At 32.6% G+C, this 24,810-nt stretch overlaps 2 protein-coding genes across 3 annotated transcripts; both read left to right on the forward strand.

The window, feature by feature from the left end:
- Positions 1–4,049: 4,049 nt before the first annotated feature.
- LOC145331084 (uncharacterized) lies at positions 4,050–13,157 on the forward strand. Of its 2 annotated transcripts, none has more exons than XM_080175710.1 (12): positions 4,050–4,342; positions 4,596–4,662; positions 5,194–5,335; positions 5,944–6,011; positions 6,652–6,742; positions 7,245–7,400; positions 8,075–8,203; positions 8,544–8,605; positions 9,241–9,312; positions 10,872–10,935; positions 12,286–12,341; positions 12,921–13,157. In XM_080175710.1, exons 1-12 carry the CDS (start codon positions 4,209–4,211, stop codon positions 13,113–13,115), a joined length of 1,236 nt encoding a protein of 411 aa, XP_080031836.1. In that variant the 5' UTR covers positions 4,050–4,208; the 3' UTR covers positions 13,116–13,157. The 2 variants fall into 2 exon arrangements, with proteins under 2 accessions (XP_080031836.1, XP_080031835.1); XM_080175709.1 differs by having other exon boundaries at positions 4,054–4,342; positions 12,286–12,336; positions 12,916–13,156.
- Positions 13,158–18,279: 5,122 nt separating this feature from the next.
- Positions 18,280–24,066, forward strand: LOC145331781 (putative 4-coumarate--CoA ligase 1). Its single transcript, XM_080176620.1, has 7 exons — positions 18,280–18,346; positions 18,895–18,992; positions 19,307–19,378; positions 19,596–19,661; positions 21,947–22,040; positions 22,594–22,655; positions 23,083–24,066. Exons 2-7 carry the CDS (start codon positions 18,906–18,908, stop codon positions 23,167–23,169), a joined length of 468 nt encoding a protein of 155 aa, XP_080032746.1. The 5' UTR covers positions 18,280–18,346; positions 18,895–18,905; the 3' UTR covers positions 23,170–24,066.
- The last annotated feature ends 744 nt before the right edge of the window (positions 24,067–24,810 follow it).

A 24,810-nucleotide genomic window follows, 5' to 3' on the forward strand; every position in this document is an offset into this window, starting at 1 on the left:
ATGAACAAACGTACAATGTGAGTTATACAGCAGATGTTCAATTGTCATAAAATAATATATGTGGCGGGTATAAAAAATCACGAAACCTTAATAAAAATAAATATTTATATCATTGGAAGTAGGGCCGACTAAGTGAATTGTATGCTAAATGGTAAGGAGAACTTAACCCCAAACATTGTCTATTCTAAATAACAGTCGAGAAAATCCATACGATTTCTGACGGACAGACTAAAGGACGGACATTTAAATTAATAGAGTAGCTTCGCTGCTATAAATGACAAATTTTAAAAAGACAGAATCACATACAAATGTTAAATATTTTGATTGGTTGGTCCATTAAGTTATGTGGACAAACGTTTTAACCACTAGCTATAACCTACAGGGGTAATTTTGTGTATTATCATTTGGGATGTACATTAATTCATTGTCTTATCCCTTTAGATCCCTGAAATAATGCAGTGTATACAATAACCTTTATGTACTCAGTAAATATACAAGGTAGAAAAGTTTAGTTATTATTTTTGCACCAAGTGACACACACGGTGCATTGGTTGTGACTTTCTATATTCTAATCTTCAACCTAAACATTCATGTACATTATATTAATTGATTCCAGAGAAGGGGGGGGGGGGGATTGGCGGTCCCAAATGTTTTAAAATAGCGTTTTCTCATTTGTTGGCTTAAAAACTTTGGGGACTTTAGTGAATTTTGATTGATTGGTTCATTAAGTTCAATGTCCAAACATTATAACCACTATTTGCAATCTACATTGCAGGGGTAAATTTGCGTATTATCATTGAGGATGTACAATGTACATCAATTTATAGGCCATTGTCTTATCCCTTTAGATCTTTAGACAATACTTTTAAAATAGTTTCTACCAAAGATATAATTTAAAGATTTATTTTTTCTCAATGTCCCTTCCCTCCCTACTGCAATTCTTTGTACACTTTCTAGATGAACTGAATTTGAATATCCGAATGTGTACACAGTTTCCTCGCTTTTTCCTCATCCTATATCAATATTTACTACTAGCTAAAAAAGCTTCAAACTTCGAAAAAAATTAAAATTTGAAAAACTAAAATTTTGAATGTATAATGTATATATCGTTTATAAATTCCAATTTCGATATTTTTTTGGAAGTTTGAATTTTTTTTTAGTTAGTAGTAAATATTGGAATAGGATGAGGAAACACCGAGGAAACTGTATACACAATCGGCAATTCAAATTCAACTGATATGCTACTGAATTGATATAAAATACATAAATATATTGACAGCGGAAAATTTGTCGCCAATTTAAATAGGTTGCTTATGTGGACCTCATTTATTGGTCAGTTCGTTCATTTAGAGGGAATGGAGTTTAGTGGGTGGAGTTTAGTGTTATTTTAACCAACTATGAGTATCACTGCATTAGAGTACATGCAAATCTGGTGCAACATCCAAGTAATAATATATCCATTGTTATCTAGTAATAAATATTGAGATAGGATGAGGAAACTGTGTACACAATCGGCAATTCAAATTCAACTGACCTCTAACTGATATGCTACTTAATGGATATATTATACATAGATTTATTGACAGAGGAAAATTTGTCGTCATTTAAGGTTGCTTATGTGGACCTCATTTATTGATCCGTTCGTTCAACCAGTAGTAGGAGAGGGGATGTGGTAAAGGAGATGGATTTAGGGTACAATTATGTTAGCCAACTATGAGTGTCCCTTTATTAGAGTACATGAAAATCTGGTGCAACATCCGAGTAATAATATATCCATTGTTATCTTTCTATTGCAAAAAATTTTCATTTTACTTTATCAGCTAGTCAAATTTTAACATACTTGTGCAATAATAGTTATTTCTCGCATCATATTATAAACGGTTTTCCGCGGATATAGAATGTACAATTAGAGGATTAAAACCAGTTTTTTAGCCCCTAGGTGCCGTAGGCACGGGCTAAAAAAACTGGTTTTAATCTTATGATTGTACATTTTTATATTCGTAGAAAGCTGGATATAATACGATGCTAGACAAAGTTTTTTCGTATGGATGAGAACCGGTTCCTATCCACCGGATTCGAATGAATAAGAGAAATAAATATAAATTATATATTTTCCAGTATGGCTTCGAAAACGATCAATATCCACTGAATCAGAAACGGTTCTTAGCCATACTGAAAAATAATATACTGCATCTTTCGTCTTAGAGACTATTATAGAATATTACAATAAAAATCATAAAATTAATACCTGTTTTGTTAGCCTGGGCCTTTTATCCTTCGGGGTTAACAAAACTTATTTTAATCTTTTATATTTTTAATTTTAAGATCCGCGGAAAGCTGCCTATAATATGATGCTGTAATAGTTATTTCTCGCATCGTATTATAAATGGCTTTCCGCGGATATAGAATGTACAATTATAAGAATAAAGCCAGTTTTTTAGCCCCGAGGTGCCGAAGGCACTGGCTAAAAAACTGGTTTTAATCTTATGATTGTACATTTTTATATTCGTAGAAAGCTGGATATAATACGATGCTAGACATAGTTTTTTCGTATGGATGAGAACCGGTTCCTATCCACCGGATTCGAATGAATACGAGAAAGAATATTTTTGAAACTTTGAAAAAAAACTATAAAAATAGAAATATCTATTTGCTTTGTAGCAATTTAATCCACATTATATTATACAGGGAAGAACAAGCAAGTAAGTCAGACAAAGGAAAGCGTTTCCAATGGGTTTACTATTTACTTCGATATTAACTTGAGTATCATGTATTTAATAAAGTGAAATTTGTAGTAGGCAAAAGTTTTAAAAAAGTGAAAACATCATTGTTATCCCGTACTTAAGCTATTTTGCAACTTATCTTTCATTGGATTTTTTTTCATAAATCTTGTTTTTTAAAGCAAAGCTTTTCGATAATTAGGATAGATGATCAATGTTTTTTGGAATATTGATTCCTATAACAACAAGGTACAATGTTATAAGCGAAGTATCTCTATTATCAAGTCCTTGAAATGTAAGTATGTCCTTAAACAGTTTCCTGTATTTAATCAGGTTTGCAACAAATTTACTTACAATTTTGTATCGACTTATACATTTATATTCTGCTTATTCAGTTCTAACACTCTACAAGTGTTAATGTTCGTTTATCCTACCGTTTCAAAGCTTTGATTGTATGAATTTTATCACTCTTGTTTTTTTTCCAGAAAAAATGGCTGGCAATACAATCATAGACAATGTTCTCTATGGCTCAGGAAAAATTTTCTTATATCTACACATTAAAGTAAAATAATAGTGGGGGCTTGAGGAAATCAATACAAAAATGACGTCATATAATAATAGGCCAATACACAGACTAAATTACCAGTGTCAGGCCAGTAAACATCTTGCTTGACCAATGATATGCCAAGTGACGTCATTTTTTATAGGCACTATACAAATCTTCGATCTGAGTAACTCTGCCAACAGGGAGGGGACCCTGTCCCAATTTGTATTGGGTCTTTTAAATCAGTTAATAGCGTAGGAAATATAAACACAGACGAGCCTTACAAAAAATATAAAGTAATTTGCTAGAGTAGACTTGAAAGGGTCTCTGCTTCTTTGGATTATACATTTATGTTCATATATTCATTTATTAACTAAAAAGTAAAACTATTTTAGTAGCAAAGCTTCTCTATAATTTTTAGTTTTAGTCCTTCTGTCAAATGTTGTCCGATTTTCATTGCTAACCTTTCAGGATAATTAATAGGAAAATGAGCATATTTGGAGCAAGGGCCGATAAATTTATGTACGTCCCAAGTATTGACACACAAAATAACCCATTTTGCAAAATCCAATTATTGGTTGAAACGTTAGGATACTCAACTAATTTGAACCAACCAATCAAAATTCAATTAAAATCCCAAAAGTTGTTAAGCCAAAGAATCAGAAAATGTTATTATACGACTTTGGGGCCAGTGTTATAAACAGCCCAGTGTCCCCTCCCTCCCTGGATTTGTAGCCATGATGTAATAGTTATTTCTCGCATCGTATTATAAACGGCTTTCCGCGGATATAGAAAGTACAATTATGAGATTAAAACTAGTTTTTTTAGCCCCGAGGTGCCGAAGGCAACGGCTAAAAAAACTGGTTTTAATCTTATGATTGTACATTTCTATATTCGTAGAAAGCTGGATATAATACGATGCTAGACATAGTTTTTTCGTATGGATGAGAACCGGTTTCTATCCACCGGATTCGAATAAATACGAGAAAATAGATTATCTAAGAAATTTTGAAACAGGAGAGAAGAAGGAGAAGGATTGCTCTAAGAGATATATACATAGACTTTTTGATATATTAAGGTATCAATTTAGATTTAGGGAGCATGAGGACAAAGTGAAAAAAATTATCTTGTCACTCTTTTATTTACCAAAAGCAACGCCCCTAGAGATATCTATGGGCACTTAAAAGAAGAGGGAAGTTAGCTAGAGTGTAGACCCTTTATTTTCAAATTTAGTTTTAAAAAAGAAAAAGGAAATCAAATTTTTATATCGGAAAATTTTCTATATTTTGATTTAGACAAAAGTTCAACTTGCTAAAAAATGTTTCTTTTAGAAATGAACTTTCAACAACGGGAGACAGAGATTGGTTGTACGATTGTCAGGACGATACATATCTTAGGGTAACATTTTTTTAGTAGAGAAGCTACTCTACAATTTGTCTGTCTGTCCGTTCGTCAGTCTGTAACGTGATTTGCCAGCCCTAATTTATTGTTCCATGTACACACAATATAGAAAGAGTATTTTCTCTACCAGAAAGTCCTTAATTCCCGTTTAAGCTTTATTTTAAATTCAATACTCTTTACATTATATCAAGTTGTTTTTTTAGAATCGCAATTTTTAAGACATTTGCACAATTAATAAGAGAACATTCAACATTATCTATTATCAAATCTTAAATTGTAGGTTTGTCTATGGGAAGCATTTTAGTTAAAACTTATATATAGGATTAAAACTAGTTTTATTGCCGTAAGGGGCCAAAGGACGGGCTTCCAAACTGCAGTTATGCATGGTATACATGTTTATATTATAATTTGTAGATAATTATCTTAAATACGACACGATACGTAATTTTTCAGTATGACTGAGAATTGGTTTTAATCCATCAGATATTAAGTCATACTGGAAAATATTTAGATTGTTTTTATTTCTAGATAAAAGACATAGAGCCCTCTGCCAGAAAAGTTGCCCAGGTATTGAGGCGTCACGGCTTCCAACCTGGAGATGTGCTGCAGACTGGATCCTGCAACAATAGGCATTTCTACTGGCCAGTCTTTGGTACCTGGCTAGCTGGAGGTGATAATACTTTTATTGCATGAACTTTGTCTATAAGTTATTGTTTATAACTCTGGTAGATATAAGTATATAGTAGTGATTTCATCAGTTAGATAGGCTCTTTACACAAAACGAGGCGGTTATGTTGCCTATACCTCAGGTGCATTTTCGGGAATACCCATTTCCCAAAATAATCTAACCTAACATGACCTAAAGTAATAAACAAACAAACAACAAATTACTCCTCCTTTCATTGTTAATTTATCAGTGCCATAAGTTAATTATAATTTAGGTATTATAAGTCTTGGAGATCCAAGTATATAGTAGTAATCTTATCTAGATAATTAATTATAATTTAGGAATAATAAGTATGGGAGATCCAAGTATCTAGTAGTGATCTTATTTGCTAGATAATTATTATAATTTAGGTATTATACGCCTCGGAGACCCAAGTATCTAGTAGTGATCTTATCCAGATAATTAATTGTAATTTAGGTATTATAAGCCTGGGAGATCCAAGTATCTAGTAGTAATCTTATCCAGATAATTAATTGTAATTTAGGTATTATAAGCCTTGGAGATCCAAGTATCTAGCAGTAATCTTATCTTGATAATTAATTATAATTTAGGTATAATAAGCCTGGGAGATCCAAGTATCAGTATTGATCTAATCAGACAACAACTGGATAATGCAAAGGCAGGAAAAAAAGAGATACATTGTCAATTATCTAGTGCGATTCAGTGATGCACTTCATAGTACCCATAATAAATTACGTCATACAATACAAATGTCCAATAATAGGCCAATACACAGACTAAATTACTTATTGTAGGCCAGTAAGACGTCATTTTTGTATAGGCACTATAAAAAGCTTCGTGTCAGATTCCATTACACTCTAAATGTCAGATAATTTTTTTTTAAATGGTAAAAAACATCAGTTAAAAATATGAAACTTTTCATTCCACTATCTATTAAATTTTATTATGCTAATGAGTTTTATAGGCTAAGGTAATCCCCTTTTATTTAACTAATTGATATATGCGTTCCTTAAGTAAATTTTTTTTTCTTAAAAGCGAAGCTTTTATATAATTAAGGTCAGTCCGTTCGTCCGTACTCTTTACGCTAATTTTAAGCAAGTTAGACTTGTCCTATCAATTTCAAACTTTGAATAACGATTCCTATAACAATCTGGTACAATTTAGAAAGCGTAGCAAGTCTTTAATCGTTACGAGAATGTCCGTACGCCAAATTAAAACAAACTGATATAATAATTTTGCAGGGCTTCGCTTTTATGGATGTTGTCATCCTTGTTAATATATCTCTTTATATGTTAAAGGCTAAATTTGTAGCGGTTCAATCTAACTATCTGGACAAATACTTACAAATTAGAAACAGCACAATCATTAAATTTAAAATCATTGTCATAGGTATAAATGTTAAAAATATAAATATAAAAGAATAGGCATTTATTATACAGAAAAATTTAAATTTTCTGCAGATTAAAATTATTGGACATTGGGCTGTTTATTACACTAGTCCCCAAAGTTTTAAAATAACGTTTTCTTATTCGTTGGCATAACAACTTTGGGTTGGTTCATTGAATGTTGAGTGTCCAAACGTTTCAACCACCAATTTTAATCTACAGAAGGGGTAATTTTGTGTAACACCAATGAGGAGGGGATGTACATTAATTTATCAGCCATTGTCTTATCCCTTTAGATCCCTGATTTTTAATATTCATGTTTGACAAGGGGGTAACAAAGAAGATCTGAAAAGCTATGCAGATCAAGATCTTTTAAATCTTTCAACCAGTAATTGTAATCTACAGAAGGGGTAATTTTGTGTATCATCATTAGGGAAGTGCATCAATATGTCGGCAATTGTCTTATCCCTTTAGATCTGTGATTTTTAATATTCATGTTTGACAAGGGGGTAACAAAGAAGACCTGAAAAGGTATACAGATCAAGATATTTTGAATCTTAATGATATACTTGCTAATGAGGAGATCACGGAAGAAGAGTTTGATTTGGGAGAGTTTTCTCCGGATGATGATGCCATCATATTCTGGAGCAGTGGCTCTACAGGTATCTTTTCAGTATGGCTTCGAAACCGATTGATATCCGCTGGATTAGAAATGGTTCTTAGCCATATTTATATCATCGTATTACAGACAAATGTCCACGAATAATAAAATAAAAATCATGAAAATTAAAACCACTAAGGGCTAACAAAACTGGTTAAATTCTTGTAATTTTTCATTTAATATCTGCGGAAAGTTGTCTATTTAAATTTATGCTATATCTGTATGTTGCATTTTCCTACGTCTTCGGAAATGAGCCCCTAGATGCTATGGATGGGCGTAACCGCTAGTCCTATTATATACAGTAGTAATCTTTTTTTTTGTCTGTAGCAAAGGATATCGCTAACCACTGGTCCGATATGGATCTCCTTTACAGTGAAGCTTCTTTGTAGGTCAGCTAGGAAAAGGTTTAAACTAAATAAGAATTTTGTATCCCCGCTTTCTTTCCATCAAGTGTCTCTAGGGGCGTATCCGCTTGTGTTATAGCAATACTGGATAATTTTACAAACATTCTTTAGAAGTTCTTTATAGTGCATGTCGTCATACAATGCAAATGACCTTGACCAATGCAAACACAAAGACTAAATTACCAATTGCAGGCCAGTATTCATGTCAATTGACCAATGGTAGGCCAGTATGACGTCATATTTTATAGTCACTAAAAAAGCTTAATTTCAGGGGCCCCCAAGGGGATAGTGCACCCGCACAAGAACCTGGAAACTGAAAATCCCACACATCGTATCAACAAAGCTTTGATTTCTACCATCATGTTTCATCTTGGCGGCTTTCTTACTCCTCTTATCATAGGTAATAGGTAATCAGGGATCTAAAGGGATAAGACAATTGCTGATAAGACGCTCAAAATTATCCCTTCCATAGATTAAAATTAGTGGTTGCAAAGTTGGAACGTTTGAACATTCAACTTAATAAAACAACCAGTCAAAATTCAGTAAAATTACGCAAAGTTGTTACGCAAACGAATAAGAAAATGTTACTGTAAAGCTTTTCTGCTCTTTTGTGGAGACTATCCTAAGTTAATATTCCCGACGCTATTGGTTGATTTTCAAAGGCCCAATTAAAAGTCGGGGTGGTAACATACAGTTGTTTAACTCCTTCCCCCCATACTAGTTTACTATAATGTTTTTAGGTTTAATTCATGGAGGTGTAGTTTGTTTCTTTCAACAATTTGATATAGAACAATGCTTAGATCAGGACAGATGTTGATTTGATAACCAGAAATCTAAAGGAATAAGACAATGGCCGATAAATTCTTGTACATTCCCTATTGGTGTTTGAAATGTTTGGACACTGGATCTAAATAAACCAACTAATCAAAATTCGATAAAGGTCTCCAATTGTGTTAAGTCAGCAAATAAGAAAACGCTATTATAATATTTTGAGGACTAGTGTAATAGACAGACTATTGTCCCCTTTTTTTTATTAATGCAAAATATTAATTTACAAGTCTAAACAAAAATGTAAATAAATGTAAAGAATACAACAAGGCACCACAAATGGTTGTAAAGTTAATTTAATGAAAATAGTCCTATTATGATATACAATTAAGTTAAACGTTTGAAATCTAAATGGTAAAATATCTATATTTTTCAACGCATATATTATTAAAGAAAAAAACATATAAAAGGATTTAAAAACAAGATGTTTCAATAGTTATTTATTGCATCGTATTATACACAGCTTCCCGCGGATATAAAATGAATATAATTATAAGATATTTAAGTATGGCTGAGAACCGTTTACAATCCAACGGATACGATTTCAAAGGTATACTGAAATATAAAAAATATTTAAAGTGTTATAAATACAATCAATTTCTTGTTAACCAGATAGTAAGTTTTAGACCTCAGATAATGTACCTGGGTGCCGGATATTTTATCCAGATGACCGCACATCAGGCACAGATTATTAAGATAACCATAATTTAGAAGATGTCTGTCTGTATTTAGGAATAAGGAACATGGGAAATAAATCTAAAATATTATTGGGGGGGGGGGGGGGGGGGGAGAAATAAGGTCGTCAATTTTATTAAAGGTTGACCCCAGAAGACAGCTGAAATCATGTATAGGTTTTGTGATTTTTAAAATTAATTTTGTAGTTGGTATAAGCTGGTCTGTATGTATGTTTGAATAGCAATGTAAACTGATGCCGTATGTTTTTATCAAGACTTCAGCAAAGAAGTAATATGCAGTAATTTTCTAATAAAATTATTTATACAAAGTCTTCATCTCAAAGGTTCTGCTATAAAAGTGTATGTTGTCTGCATATGACAGTGCTAATTCCACTAAATTATTAGAAAAACATATATCTGTTTGAAACCTAATATCTCAGTAATTGCTAAACCAATTGGGCTCTACTCTTCAGGGAACATAAATGCTGGTCCTGTTGTTGTTTTAGGCTATTTAAAGGGGGGGGGGCATCCAAACAACCTCCAAATTAACCCTTACATATTGGGGGGGGGGGGCTCAAAGAGCCCCCCCCCCCTCTAGTTTTTACAATCTCATTTTTTTTTTGTAGGTAAGATGGAGAGCTGTAACTTAATGACTTTTTAAGTTTAGTAATTATACGTCGGCAAGAGTTGATTTTATTAGGATATCTGGTCTGTGTCGGTCGTGGTGTCCGGTCAAAGTCGGTTGGGTAGCAAAAAAAAATAGATAAATTCTAAATAAATCTTAATTTCTACATTATGACTGTTGTGTATAAGGTAGAAACCTAATTTTTTTTGGTGAATACTTAGATATCAATGACCATCTGAGAAAAGTGGTGTTATGACCGTTTGACCGCTCCCTGACCGACTTTATAACCGATTTTTGTCCGGCTTTTACTACAGACATATATCATGAATATCGTGGCTTCTATTACAGCTAGAGACCTATATTTTTTTTTGGTAAATCCTTGAGCAATAATAAACAGATAAAAACATTAATTTGCGCCGCCAACCGCCGTTTTACCGCCGTAACCGCCGAAAATGGCGGTTTCCGTTATTTGCCGTTTTTCGGCGATGATCAGAAAAAGTAATTTTTTTGTTATGAAAAATAAAAGTTCGTCCTAAAATTTGGTCATCCTAGCTGCAAAATTGGCCGCTCTACAGCTGTTTTAAAATTTAGCGGCTGGCCGCTAAAAAGCGGCTAAGGAGCGGTCTGACTGCTATGACTAGAAAAAGTAATTTTCTCTAAAAATACACCTGAACCACCAGAAAAAAATTTTACGTCTTTATCTGTACCAGGAGCCGAGATAGAGGGGGGGGGGCTCTTTGAGCCCCCCCCCCCCCGATCTATTAAGGTGGGGATTGGGGCCCGATCTGTAAGGGTTAAAGAAAAAGAAATATAAAAAATAACTCCTATTGCAACTATGTAACATTTGTTGCAACTATCCTTTATTTCTCTTCTCATGGGGCGAAGCCACTAGTAAACCTTATCTAAAGACTGAGCCATTGATAATAATTCTGTGTGAGAAGGCTAAAGGCCGAGACTTCTCAAGTCTGTTTATGGTGATGCCTGTGGGTGGATGTATTTCTCCAGGTATAATATTGTAATTTTGCATCTCTGAAATCCCAATGTTTACTTGGATATTACAACAGGGGAAAATTGTCATAAAATTAGACTGCTTTAATGGAAATCATTAATTGGTCACTTTGTTAATCCAGTAGTATGGGGAGGGGATTGGGTATATGGGTTGGATTGGGGTATTGTAATTCTAGTTCGCTACAAGTTTCACTTTATTAAAGAAATCTGATTTAACATCCAAGTAATAATATATCCATTGAAGTCCATTATAATTCTCTTTATATTATTCCAATAGTTGGATGGATAAAAATTTTTGCTTTAGTCGAAAGGTTTTTTTAAAACAATGTCTAAAATACCCAACTCTGTACTAAACATATCTTTGGCGTTTAAAAAAATCTTTTTGTTGTTGTTGTAATTCTTCCTTAAATGCAATAATGTAGAATTCAATAGATTTTTCATATAGTGAATGTTTACAAAGTATGGATCAAGTCAAGCTGAGTATGCCAATAGCCTGTTTTGGCAAACGCTACTTGACTTGGGGGAATATTGGCATACTCTACTTGACTAGAGGAAATATTGGCACACTCTGCTTTACTTGGCGTAATATTGGCATACTCTGCTTTACTTGTCAAGATATGCTTTTTCTAAAATTTTGAAATAATTTATGTATATATACTAGCGGCTCTACAGCCGCCCCCCCCCCCCTCGATGTCTCTAGGGGCATTTGAGGAAAGGAGATAGCTGAAAATATCCTTTACGTTTAAGTTTTAAATAGAAAAACTATTGTAACAAAATCATGGTATTTTAAAGGACCAATAAGAAGCTTCATTGAAAGAAGAACCATCACAGTCCATCGATTAGTGAGATCTTTTATTTTGAAATTTTAATGGTTTTAGGCTAATTTTCGTAACTTTTCTACTACTTGGAATAGAGAGCTCCTTGATGCTAGGGACGCAACTGCTAGTTTATGTATTTTACGTACATAAAGTAGTGAATGTGTAGGTTGAATTATTATAATATAAATCGGAAAATATGTTAAATTCATTTTTTTTATATTTTTTGTCATGTTGCTTTGTTTGCTAAACTATTGGCATACTATGCTTTACTTGATGAAATATTGGCATACTATGTTTTACTTGGGGGAATATTGGCATACTCTACTTGACAAGGGGGAATATTGGCACGCTATGTTTTACTTGTTGCCATTGGCACACTCAACTTGACTTGATCCCAAAGTATTTCAATATTTTATAGAGATTTGTACTATGATTGACAATTAATATTAACCCTAATCCTATAAGTTATTACATCACATCATGACAAATCACAAATCTCCTTCAATGCACTGTTAGAATTTCTATTTAGGTGTCATGGAGAAAATGAAAACGCTGTTAGGTGAAAAAGTTGGAATAGTAGAAGGAATGGTCATTATATGGTTAAAAAAAAAGAAAAAAAGTGTCATTGATAACATCTATCTAAAAATTACTGTAAGATAATTAGAGTAAAACACTAGAGGGAGAAAGGGTTAAATAACTGTATCTCCCCATTGCAATCGTCTTGTGCAACCTTCATATTGGGTCATTGAAAATCAACCAATGGTATCGCTTATATTAACACAGCTAAGCAGCAGAAAATTATTTAGAAGCAGACAAAAGAGGTTTTGAAAAATGAAGGGAGGTAGGTGTCTGTATATATTTACATCTATACTATAGATCTGTTTAAAGATACATAAAAGCTGAGGTTAGGTTAAAAAAAATAACTTTCTTATATCAAAGCAACATCAAAGTAATGATGATCTTTGACCATTAAGATCTTGCTAATCACCAAAGTGATTGAGTTCCCCATTTGGGGGAAGCTTTATATAAATCCTGTTATGTTTTAAGATATTTTTATTTTTAGATTTAACTCTTTGTATGGTATTATATGATAAGTTTTCTAAATGCTAGAGGCGCATCAACCATATGAAGTATAACCATAAAACAACTGACCATAACTAAGGTTACGGTTCAACTGAAGTGATGAGTGTCTTGGTGACATGGCCACATGTTACGAAAAAACTTGGCCTACTCGGCACCCTAACAGCGGAGTCTTCACTGTATATTCAGGATTCAAAACATTCGTTATACATATACCCTCATATGAAAGTAACAAGATATTTGTCTGTCTTCTTTCTGAAGGATTCTTTTGCAATTTAACTTCTTGTAGGTCCAGTGCCATGTTATAATTATTTTGGTAGAGGGTCAACCGCCCACCCAAGCAAATTCAAACCTTGAAAGAATACCTACCTCTACCCCGAATCTTTTTAAAATTATCTTTTTAAAACCAAAATTATAAGTGTAGGTTCGAAGGGGAGATAAAATAAAAATTATAAATTTGTTTAGTATTTAACATTCTGGCCAGTTTACTACCGAGATAAAATCAATCTTATTAGACATTCACTCAAAGCCCAAAAATAATGGTCTTAAAAGTGTATTAAACTGTATATAAGACATTTGCGAATATATTGATACCATTAATTTGCCTCTTAGATAGAAAAAAGTATGTTTTTTTAATATTTTTCTCTTGCTACAAATCAAATTTCAAATTTGAGTCACCAAAAATGTTAAACTAATTTTTGCTCTAGAAGAATCAATTTTTGGAGTTAGAAAGTGCTTAATACCTCATTTTAATCGCCTGGCATTGCTTTATAATAAACAGGTAATGACTTGGTTTTTTATGGAACAGCTGACTAAAAAATCGAGGTTTTGTGATAAACCCACTTTTGTTGTTGTTCCATAAATGATATTTTTTTTTCCCAATTTTTTTGGCTGTAAAGAAGCTTTATATATTCATATAACATCCACCTAAATTTGACTTTTGGCATTTTATTTATAACATCACCAGAGGGAATTGAATTTTGGAAAAAAATATCAATTTATATTTTACACTGCTATGCATTGTGCTTGTTCTTGTTTCTAAAAAAAATTATATTATTAAAAAGAGAATTATTTAACGCTTCTATAGGTATGTTTATCATTTTTCTAGGCTTAATATAACTATAATTACACCATTTTAAAGTTAGACATCATAACATATTAACACAATTATTAAATCGGTCTGTATTATTAAGCTGGCAACTCTTAAAACAGCTGCATTTCATTATCCTATTATATAAAGTAGTATTCTTTTTTGTCTTCAGCTTAAGATTTCGACAATTACAGTACCTATTGAGTTCTGTGTTTTATGGATGCTTCCTATAGGACCCTGGATAGTTTTGGAATTTTGAAAAAAATATCAATCTATATTTTACACTGCTATGCATTGTTCTTGTTATTGTTTCTAAAAAATATTTTTATAATTAAAAAGAGAATTATTTAATGCTTCTATAGGTATGTTAATCATTTTTCTAGTCTAAATATAACTATAATTTCAGCATTTTTTAAACATCATTATATTCAAGTTATTGTAATTTTTAAATAAAATATCAATATCAAGAACTATTGGAACAATTTTTACCATGCAAAACAAGGTGTTATAAAGTGTAGGATCCCTCACAATATCTATCTGTCTGTCTATAATGCATTACACATGTAATGCTAATAGAGAGGATGCTATAAGAGTGCTCTTATAATGTGAACTTCTCATAATTGAATGGGCTTCCTGAAACCAGAGACCATAAAGTTGGCCTAGTCACTACAAGGGGGAGTGCAGGAGTATCCAGGGGGAGGTGCTTGTAAAAGGGTAATTTTTTTAGGGATGGGGGTAATCACCCCCCTTAATATATTATGGGGGGTATAAACCCAGCCTTTTAACTTTTTTTAATAGGAGTAAAGAAAATCCTTAAAACTTACAAATCTAGGAATCAAACTAGCACCCCAACCAATAATCGGTTCCATGCCAAATGTAGGAGTGGAAAAACATTGAAGGGACAAATGCATGAGTCCTAAACGTCAGAGTGGAACAAACGCAGGAGTGGGACAAACGTTGGAGTGGACAAACACAGGAGTCCCAAACTTTTTTTAAATTTTGAATTTTTTTTATACAAACACAGCCCCCCCTACCTTCGTCCCGTTACTTTTCTTAGTTAGGTTAGGTTAGGATATAGGCTAGGCGGCTGAGCCCTGCAGCCATAGTCATTATTTTGTAGACAGGGGTATAAAAAATTTCAAAATTGTAATATTATTAAAATAGTAGACACTCCTAGGTTTTATTTAAGCAATGTCCACTCCAATGTTTTCCACTCCGACGTTTGTCCACCTTGATGTTTGTCCACTCTGACGTTTGTCCCATTCTTACGTTTGTCCACTCCGATGTTTGGGACTCCTGCATTTGTCCACTCCGATTTTTGGGACTCCTATGTTTGAGGTAGAACCCCAATAAGTAAATCTCAATAAAACTTGATAAAATTATGCAAAATATCAAAGTATTCAATCCCTGAATTTCAACCATCTATCTTGAATAGGAGTAGAGAAAATCATGAAAACTTGAAATGTAGGAATAGATATAGCCCACCCCAGTTTTTTGGCAAATCCTAATGAAACTTGATGAAAATATGGAGTATTGATAGAGAAAGAGAATATTCAATCCATGAAAATTAAGGCCTTCTATCTTTTATAGAAGCCGAGAAAATCTCGTTTTCCCCTTTCTGTCTCAGACAGACAGACATACCAATGGACAGACATACAGATGAATGGACAGACAATGGACGGACAAATATTTTGAATTATAGAGTAGCTTCACTACTAAAAAACTAAATAGGATAATTGTTGTACACAAATTGATTTCAGTATGTTTTAAATGAGCTTACATAATCAAGGACGTCCAAGCTTTTTGATTTGGGGGGAAGGGGGGGGGGGAAATTAAAATATCTAAATTTGGGCATCCCCATGTTTATTTTGTGGGGTAATCTTTATATAAAAAAGGCAAGGACGTCAAAGCTTTTTATATTTTTTTTTGGGGGGGGGGGAGAGGGGAAGATTAAAAATTAAAAATTTAAAAATATGGGGTTGCCCCAAATTAATTAATAACCCTTAACCCCCTAACCCCCCCCCCCACAGGGACATCCCTTTACATAAAGTAATGATTATAAAGTTGCTAAGTACCTTACTGCTACAAAAATCATCTTCCAACATTTAAGATTAATTCTAACACGCCTGAATTAACAATAAGAGCTAACCATGGTGTGGATATACACATCCTAATTGTAAAAATGTTTTGCTTTTTAAAATTGTAAATCAATTATTCAGGAATCGTTTTACTTTGTTTGTTTACTAGCAGCTGCGCTCCAAGCATCTAGGAGCTCTGTAATTAAAGGAGTAAGGAAAAATAGCCTTATACTTTACCGAAATCTTAAGCTACAGACAAAAAAGCTTTATATAACATGTATTAATTTGTAAAACTGCAAATGATAAAATATGACCTATTTTTTTCTCTTTAAAAATTCTCTTTAAACACCTCCCCCTTTTTATATAAAGATGATAATTCCCCCCTAACCCCAAGAGGATATAAGCAGTAAAAAACCCCGCAGGGAGCACAATTTTCTAACACTTCTTTCTTATTTAGTCTTTTAAAAGGATTCAAAATGCATTGACATATATATATTTTTTTTTTAACTCTTATTTTATACATCTTAATTGGAACTGATGATCTATTTTTATAGAGAAACGTATGTATTACATCAATAAAAAGTTAAAAAATTAAGTGTGTTTATACATATAATAATTACTATATATAATAGGATAATGAAATGCAGCTGTTTTAAGGGTTGCCAGCTTAATAATACAGACCAATTCAATAATTGTGTTAATATGTTAACCCTTACAGATCGGGCCCCAATTCCCACCTTAATAGATCGGGGGGGGGGTCATATTGACCCCCCCCTCTATCTCGGCTTCTGTTACAGATAAAGACGTAAAATTTTTTTCTGGTGGTTCATGTGTATTTTTAGAGAAAATTACTTTTTCTAGTCATAGCGGCCAGGCCGCTCCTTAGCCGCTTTTTAGCGGCCAGCCGCCAAATTTTAAAACAGCTGTAGAGCGGCCAATTTTGCAGCTAGGATGACCAAATTTTAGGACGAACTTTTATTTTTCATAACAAAAAAATTACTTTTTCTGATCATCGCCGAAAAACGGCAAATAACGTAAACCGCCATTTTCGGCGGTTACGGCGGTAAAACGGCGGTTGGCGGCGCCAATTATTATTTTTATCTGTTTATTGTTGCTCAAGAATTTACCAAAAAAAATTTTAGGTCTCTAGCTGTAATAGAAGCCACGATATTCATGATATATGTCTGTAGTAAAAGCTGGACAAAAATCGGTCATAAAGTCGGTCAAACGGCCATAACACCACTTTTCTCATAAGGTCATTGATATCTCAGTATTCACCAAAAAAGTTTTAGGTTTCTACTTTATACACAAAAGTCATAATGTAGAAATTAAGATTTATTTAGAATTTTTTTTAAATTTTGGTGCTACCCAACCGACTTTGACCGGACACCACGACCGACACAGACCAGATATCTTAATAAAATCAACTCTTGCCGACGCATAATTACTAAACTTAAAAAGTCATGAAGTCACAGCTCTCCATCTTACCTACAAAAAAAATGACATTGAAAAAACTAGAGGGGGGGTCAATATGACCCCCCCCCCGATCTGTAAGGGTTAAGATGTCTAACTTTAAAATGGTGTAATTATAGTTATATTTAGCCCAGAAAAATGATAAACATACCTATAGAAGCATTTAATAATTCTCTTTTTTATAATATAATTTTTTTTTTAGAAACAAGAACAAGAACAATGCATAGCAGTGTAAAATATAAATTGCTTTTTTTTCCAAAATTCAATTCCCTCTGGTGATGTTATAAATAAAATACCAAAAGTCAAATTTAGGTGAATGTTATATGAATATATAAAGCTTCTTTACAGCCAAAAAAATTGGGAAAAAAAATATCATTTATGGAGCAACAACAAAAGTGGGTTTATCACAAAACCTCGATTTTTTAGTCAGCTGTTCTATAAACAACCAAGTCATTACCTGTATATTATAAAGCAATGCCAGGTGATTAAAATGAGGTATTAAGCACTTTCTAACTTCAAAAATTGATTTTTATAGAGCAAAAATTAGTTTAGCATTTTTGGTGACTCAAATTTGAAATTTGATTTGAAGCAAGAGAAAAATATTAAAAACACATACTTTTTTCTATCTAAGAGGCAAATTAATGGTATCAATATATTCGCAAATGTCTTATATACAGTTTAATACACTTTTAAGTCCATTATTTTTGGGCTTTGAGTGAACGTCTAATAAGATTGATTTTATCTCTACCCATCGTCGTTTGTTTGGCCAGTAAGTATACTCCCTGAAAAGCAGAAAAAGTTTTAAAAAAGAATGCTTTAATCATAAACATAGGATGTGGAAACAGGAGAAAAATTGGGCCCAGGAAAACAGGAAAGTAATTTACAAAATAATTTTTTTGTAAGGAGACAAAACCGAATAATATCCACTGGATTAGAACCAGTTCTAAATTCAAAAAAAATTTGCCGAATGCACGGGCTAAAAAAAATCTTACAATTTTTTATTTTGATTTCCGCTGAAAGCTGACTATAATATGATACGATAAATAACAATTGTAATTATTTAATACCTATATTTAAGACAATTTTTATTACATAAAAACAGCCAATTTTAAATATTAACAAAACCGACTTGCTTTATATGAAATATCAAGAAAAAAAATTCTAAACAACATAAAATCACTAAAACTTTTGTAGCATGACTAACATACAGATGGTCCATATAAAAAAATATATATACTGGACGCATTGGTACAAAGAATATTTACAAAAAAGTTATCCATCTATTTTAAATAGGAGCCAAGAAATTCACATTCCCCTTCAATTTTTCTGTTTTACAGATGGAAAGATAATTTAAAAATCAGTTGAAGATAGATAAAAACTAAACAAAAAATTTGATTCAAATTCCTGTTTTTAAAAAAGGGAAAAATTATGGTGAAAAATTCAAATTTGATGTCAAGATTTTTAAACAACAAAGCTGCTACAGATGATTTCTTTGACAAGGATGGTTATGGATTTACAGGAATGTATCTATTTGTATCAAAAAGTAATAAAGAGGGGACAATTGGCTGTTTATTACACTAGTCCCCAAAGTTTTATGCTAACATTTGCTTAATTATTGGCTTAAGAACTTTGGAGACTTATATTGAATTCTGAAGTATCCAAACGTTTTAACCAATAATTGTAATATATAGTATGGCTAATTTTGTGCATTATCAACCGAAATGTGAATCCATTTATTAGCCATTGTCTTATCCCTTTAGATCCCTGGATATACAGACAGACATAGAATTAAACATCCTGTTAGTTTGACGAAAAATAGAATACAACTGACAGGCGACATTGGGTACTACACTGAGGACGGGGAGATATTCTTCACCAGGCGGATGAAGGACGCAATCAAGGTGTACCTGTCTAAAGTGCCCTAGGAAAATGGGGATATATGTCACAGCTTTTGGCCTACCTATTCTATAGTAGATGGTAAGAGATTGGGGAAAAAAAACCCCTACAAAAAAGAGATGGGGTAAAGGGTATTTTCTGACATGAATAAAATAGGTAGGCCAAAAGCAGAGAAATATATCCCCATTTTGCTAGGGCACTTTAGACAGCTACACCATCAAGGTGGACAACCATTGGTTTGGACCAGGAGAAATTGAATCATTGTTGGAGTCTCAACCTGTCATTCAGGTGATAGATAGATTTATAGGTAGATAGATAGATAATTTATAGATAGATAGATAGATAGACAGACAGAAAGATAGATAGACAGAGAGATATATAGATAGGGTGGTTATATTGCTGGAGACACTTTAAGGGAAAGCACCAAAGTCTCATTAATTTTAGAGGGTGTAAATATGGGAAGAATATGATACAAACACTGCAAGTGACAAAGTATTAATTTTAGGAGGTGCAAGTATGGGGAGAATATGATACAAACACTGCAAGTGACAAAGTATTAATTTTAGGAGGTGCAAGTATGGGGAGAATATGATACAAACACTGCAAGTGACAAAGTATTAATTTTAGGAGGTGCAAGTATGGGGAGAATATGATACAAACACTGCAAGTGACAAAGTATTAATTTTAGGAAGTACAAGTATGGGGAGAATATGATACAAACACTGCAAGTGACAAAGTAATATAATTTTAGGAGGTGCAAGTATGGGAAGAATATGATACAAACACTGCAAGTTACAAAGTGATATAATTTTAGGAGGTGCAAGTATGGGAAGAATATGATACAAACACTGCAAGTTACAAAGTGATATAATTTTAGGAAGTGCAAGTATGGGGAGAATATGAGACAAACACTGCAAGTGACAAAGTAATATAATTTTAGGAAGTACAAGCATGAGGAGAATATGATACAAACACTGCAAGTGGCAAAGTATTAATTTTAGAAAGTGCAAGTATGGGGAGAATATGATACAAACACTGCAAGTGACAAAGTATTAATTTCAGGAGGTGCAAGTATGGGGAGAATATGATACAAACACTGCAAGTGACAAAGTAATATAATTTTAGGAAGTGCAGGTATGGGGAGAATATGATACAAACACTGCAAGTGACAAAGTAATATAATTTTAGGAAGTGCAAGTATGAGATGAATATGATACAGACACTGCAAGTGACAAAGTAATATAATTTTAGGAAGTGCAAGTATGGGGAGAATATGATACAAACACTGCAAGTGACAAAGTAATATAATTTTAGGAAGTGCAAGTATGAGATGAATATGATACAGACACTGCAAGTGACAAAGTAATATAATTTTAGGAAGTGCAAGTATGGGGAGAATATGATACAAACACTGCAAGTGACAAAGTAATATAATTTTAGGAAGTGCAAGTATGAGATGAATATGATACAGACACTGCAAGTGACAAAGTAATATAATTTTAGGAAGTGCAAGTATGGGGAGAATATGATACAAACACTGCAAGTGACAAAGTAATATAATTTTAGGAAGTGCAAGTATGAGATGAATATGATACAGACACTGCAAGTGACAAAGTAATATAATTTTAGGAAGTGCAAGTATGGGGAGAATATGATACAAACACTGCAAGTGACAAAGTAATATAATTTTAGGAAGTGCAAGTATGAGATGAATATGATACAGACACTGCAAGTGACAAAGTAATATAATTTTAGGAAGTGCAAGTATGGGGAGAATATGATACAAACACTGCAAGTGACAAAGTAATATAATTTTAGGAAGTGCAAGTATGAGATGAATATGATACAGACACTGCAAGTGACAAAGTAATATAATTTTAGGAAGTGCAAGTATGGGGAGAATATGATACAAACACTGCAAGTGACAAAGTAATATAATTTTAGGAAGTGCAAGTATGAGATGAATATGATACAGACACTGCAAGTGACAAAGTAATATAATTTTAGGAAGTGCAAGTATGGGGAGAATATGATACAAACACTGCAAGTGACAAAGTAATATAATTTTAGGAAGTGCAAGTATGAGATGAATATGATACAGACACTGCAAGTGACAAAGTAATATAATTTTAGGAAGTGCAAGTATGGGGAGAATATGATACAAACACTGCAAGTGACAAAGTAATATAGATTTTAGGTTGTGCAAGTATGGGGAGAATATGATACAAACACTGCAAGTGACAAAGTAATATAATTTTAGGAAGTGCAAGTATGGGGAGAATATGATACAAACACTGCAAGTGACAAAGTAATATAATTTTAGGAAGTGCAAGTATGAGATGAATATGATACAGACACTGCAAGTGACAAAGTAATATCATTTTAGTAGGTACAAGTATGAGGAGAATATGATACAAACACTGCAAGTGACAAAGTAATATAATTTTAGGAAGTGCAAGTATGGGGAGAATATGATACAAACACTGCAAGTGACAAAGTAATATAATTTTAGGAAGTGCAAGTATGGGGAGAATATGATACAAACACTGCAAGTGACAAAGTATTAATTTTAGGAGGTGCAAGTATGGGGAGAATATGATACAAACACTGCAAGTGACAAAGTCCACATGGGAATTATGTTTGCAAGAGAAAAACACGACTGGACACCAGGAATGAAATACCCAGGGATCTAAAGGGATAAGACAATGACCTATAAATTGTTGTAAATACCCATTGATGGTATATAAAATTATACCTTCCACAGATTACATTTAGTGATTGAAACACCAATGTCTCTTTCCTCCCTGTGCAATACCTGAACTTATAATAAACTCATAATCCTATTTTAATGCCTTTTGATTAACGTATTTTAATCCAATAAACTAACAATAGTATACTAGAAAAAGTAAATAAACATAACCCAATCATAAGTTCATAACAGCCATCTTTTCTTTTTCTTTTAAAAAACAGAACTTCTTAGAATTGTCGTTCGTGTAAGCTTGACTTAAAAGAGCATTTGATAGAGTTAAAACAGCAATTTATCAAACAAGACACAAGATCAATTTTACTATACTACATATGTAATAAGAAGTTGTGTTTATGTCTAAATGCGTGTGTGTGTCTGTGTATGGCCGTTAAAATCTAACTAACGGCTGTTCTTCTTTATTTCTTAAATTAGCGCTATAGAAAAAATTATCTACCACTTGGTATTTTTCTAAAACAGAAAAACTCCGCGAGTTAGTTGCTACAGAACTACCCCCTACCCGCAGAATAACTGGAGAGGTAAGCCTTTAACATAGTGGAAGGAAGCATATACCCCCTCCCCCCCCCCAAAAAAAAAAATACAAAACAACAATAAAATTTGAATGTTGAGTTATGCACAACTCCACTCCCCTCTTTACAAAAACGCCACAAAGTGCCCCCAGGATCAGGGGACTTTTCTATAATAAGTTCTTTACGTTTTTCTGTAAGTGACGGATAGCTTTTATCGTTGATTTAGGCATGTTAGAATCGTCCTATTTTCTGTAAGTATCGGATAGCTTTTATCGTTAATTTAGGCATGTTAGAATCGTATCGTCCTATCAATCTAAAATTTTGCATGATGATTCATTTAAAAGTTATGTACAATTAAGCAAGCGTAGGAACTCTATAATTGTTACCAGAATGATCATACACTGCGCCTGCATCGATTTTAATTTTTTTGTTTTAGATATACTTCTTGGACTCGCTGCCTCACAACTTACAGGATAAAAAGCTGAGAAGAACAATGAAAGACTGGGTCAAACAGAAGCATTAAAAACCAGAGGTGGATTCTTAAAAACAAGTTTTTTAAACAAAATAAAATTTGGTGAACGGTTACCATTGCCAATTCAGCTTTTTTTAGGAACCCAACTCAGTATTATGCATTTATATAAAAAAAATCGAGCCAAAAGATATGTTTGAAAAAACTAAAAATAAAGAAAAAGGATGCTTGTCTGTTTGTCTGTCTGTCTCTTTGTAGAGGAGGATCTCGCCACCCGCTGAACCGATATGTTTCTTCTTTACTAGCTTATTATAGGTCTCTTAGGGCATAGCCGCTAGTATAAAAAAGGAATAAAAAAACATTATATTGATTGTTTTTGTACATAACCTTTATGGTCAAACGGTAAATAAAACATAAATATAAGAGCGTCAAGAATCTTTTTATTTTTAGAAGAGGAATACTATGAGATAAAAACAAAAAACATTTTTATAAAAAATATCGTCTTCTTCAAAAATTTATTTTTAATTTTGTAAACAATTTATTTATGTAAACTGTAATATTTAAATATTAAAAAATAAATAAGTAAAGTATTAATCAATATGCTTGCTACGATGATTGGTCTAAAAATACATTATTTGTCCTGAACTTTAATTGAATTTGATTAGCTGGGTTAATTAGTTGAGTGTCCAAACTTTTCAACCACTAATTGTAATCTACAGAATGGAAAATTTTTTGTATCATCATTGGGGATGTACATCAAATTATCAGTCATTGTCTTATCCATTTAGATTACTGGAATATTGAGAAGTTTACAAATATTCTTGAATCACAAATAATAATATGTTTAATGTATATTTATTAAATATTTATTGTTTAAAATTTTATCTAAAAACATAAAAGTTCTACTTGGTTTGATAGTACATATAAAAATCAATAAATTGACAATGCTTCAGTTTATGACAATGAACATATTATTAGAAACAGTAAAATATACAAAATATAATGAATTTTTAAAAAACTGCAAAAAAGATTAATTAGATCTGTAAAATAGCCAAAGCTGATTAGAAAATGTGTTTTGAGTTTACAAAACAAATCTATTCTCGATCCCAAATTTTAAATGACAGTTACAACATTAAAACCTGATTAATAAAATAAAATTAAATTAAAATTTGTTATGAAAAACCTATAATATGATGTGCTAGTGGCTACGCTCCCTAGAGTGGAAAGTCAATAACCCCCCACCCCTTTCAATGTAGCTTCTAAGGGTGATTTCTCTTGAAAGGGTGGTAGTACCCTATTTCTAAATAGATATGAATCTTCCCAGGACCTATGTGAGGCTACATTGTAATGGAGAACCATGTCAGTTCAGCGGTTAGTAAGATCCTTCAGAAAAGACAGAAAGACACACACAGATCTTGTTACTTTTATATAAGGATATATCATTATTGGTAATAAATATATAAATTAGTCATTCAAACATTGAATTGGAATACGACATTTGTAAAAAAATATACAGGGTGAGTCAGAAAAAACTGAGTTTTCCGATTTTCGGATACAACCAGTAGGAATATGGAAAAAACAATTATAGGTTCTTGTTCTCTAAAAAAATATACATTAAACTTAGAAAAGGTGTTTTGAATATCTCTGAAAACAACGGTGCTTTTTAGAGCATAAAGATTTCCAAACGTGTGTGTG

The sequence above is a fragment of the Acartia tonsa genome, chromosome 11 (assembly GCF_053477335.1).
Source record: "Acartia tonsa isolate MP-2025a chromosome 11, ASM5347733v1, whole genome shotgun sequence".
In the NCBI taxonomy this organism is placed as follows: Eukaryota; Metazoa; Arthropoda; class Copepoda; order Calanoida; family Acartiidae; genus Acartia; species Acartia tonsa.

Coding starts and splice junctions, on each gene's coding strand:
- LOC145331781 (XM_080176620.1), top strand. CDS start 18,906: ATGGTGAAAAATTCAAATTTGATGTCAAGATTTTTAAACAACAAAGCT. Junction 19,662..21,946: donor AGTCTCAACCTGTCATTCAG/GTGATAGATAGA, acceptor TATTAATTTTAG/GAGGTGCAAGTATGGGGAGA. Junction 22,656..23,082: donor CCCGCAGAATAACTGGAGAG/GTAAGCCTTTAA, acceptor TTTTTGTTTTAG/ATATACTTCTTGGACTCGCT.
- LOC145331084 (XM_080175710.1), top strand. CDS start 4,209: ATGAGAACCGGTTTCTATCCACCGGATTCGAATAAATACGAGAAAATA. Junction 7,401..8,074: donor CTGGAGCAGTGGCTCTACAG/GTATCTTTTCAG, acceptor GCTTAATTTCAG/GGGCCCCCAAGGGGATAGTG. Junction 12,342..12,920: donor AAGTTGGAATAGTAGAAGGA/ATGGTCATTATA, acceptor CATAACTAAGGT/TACGGTTCAACTGAAGTGAT.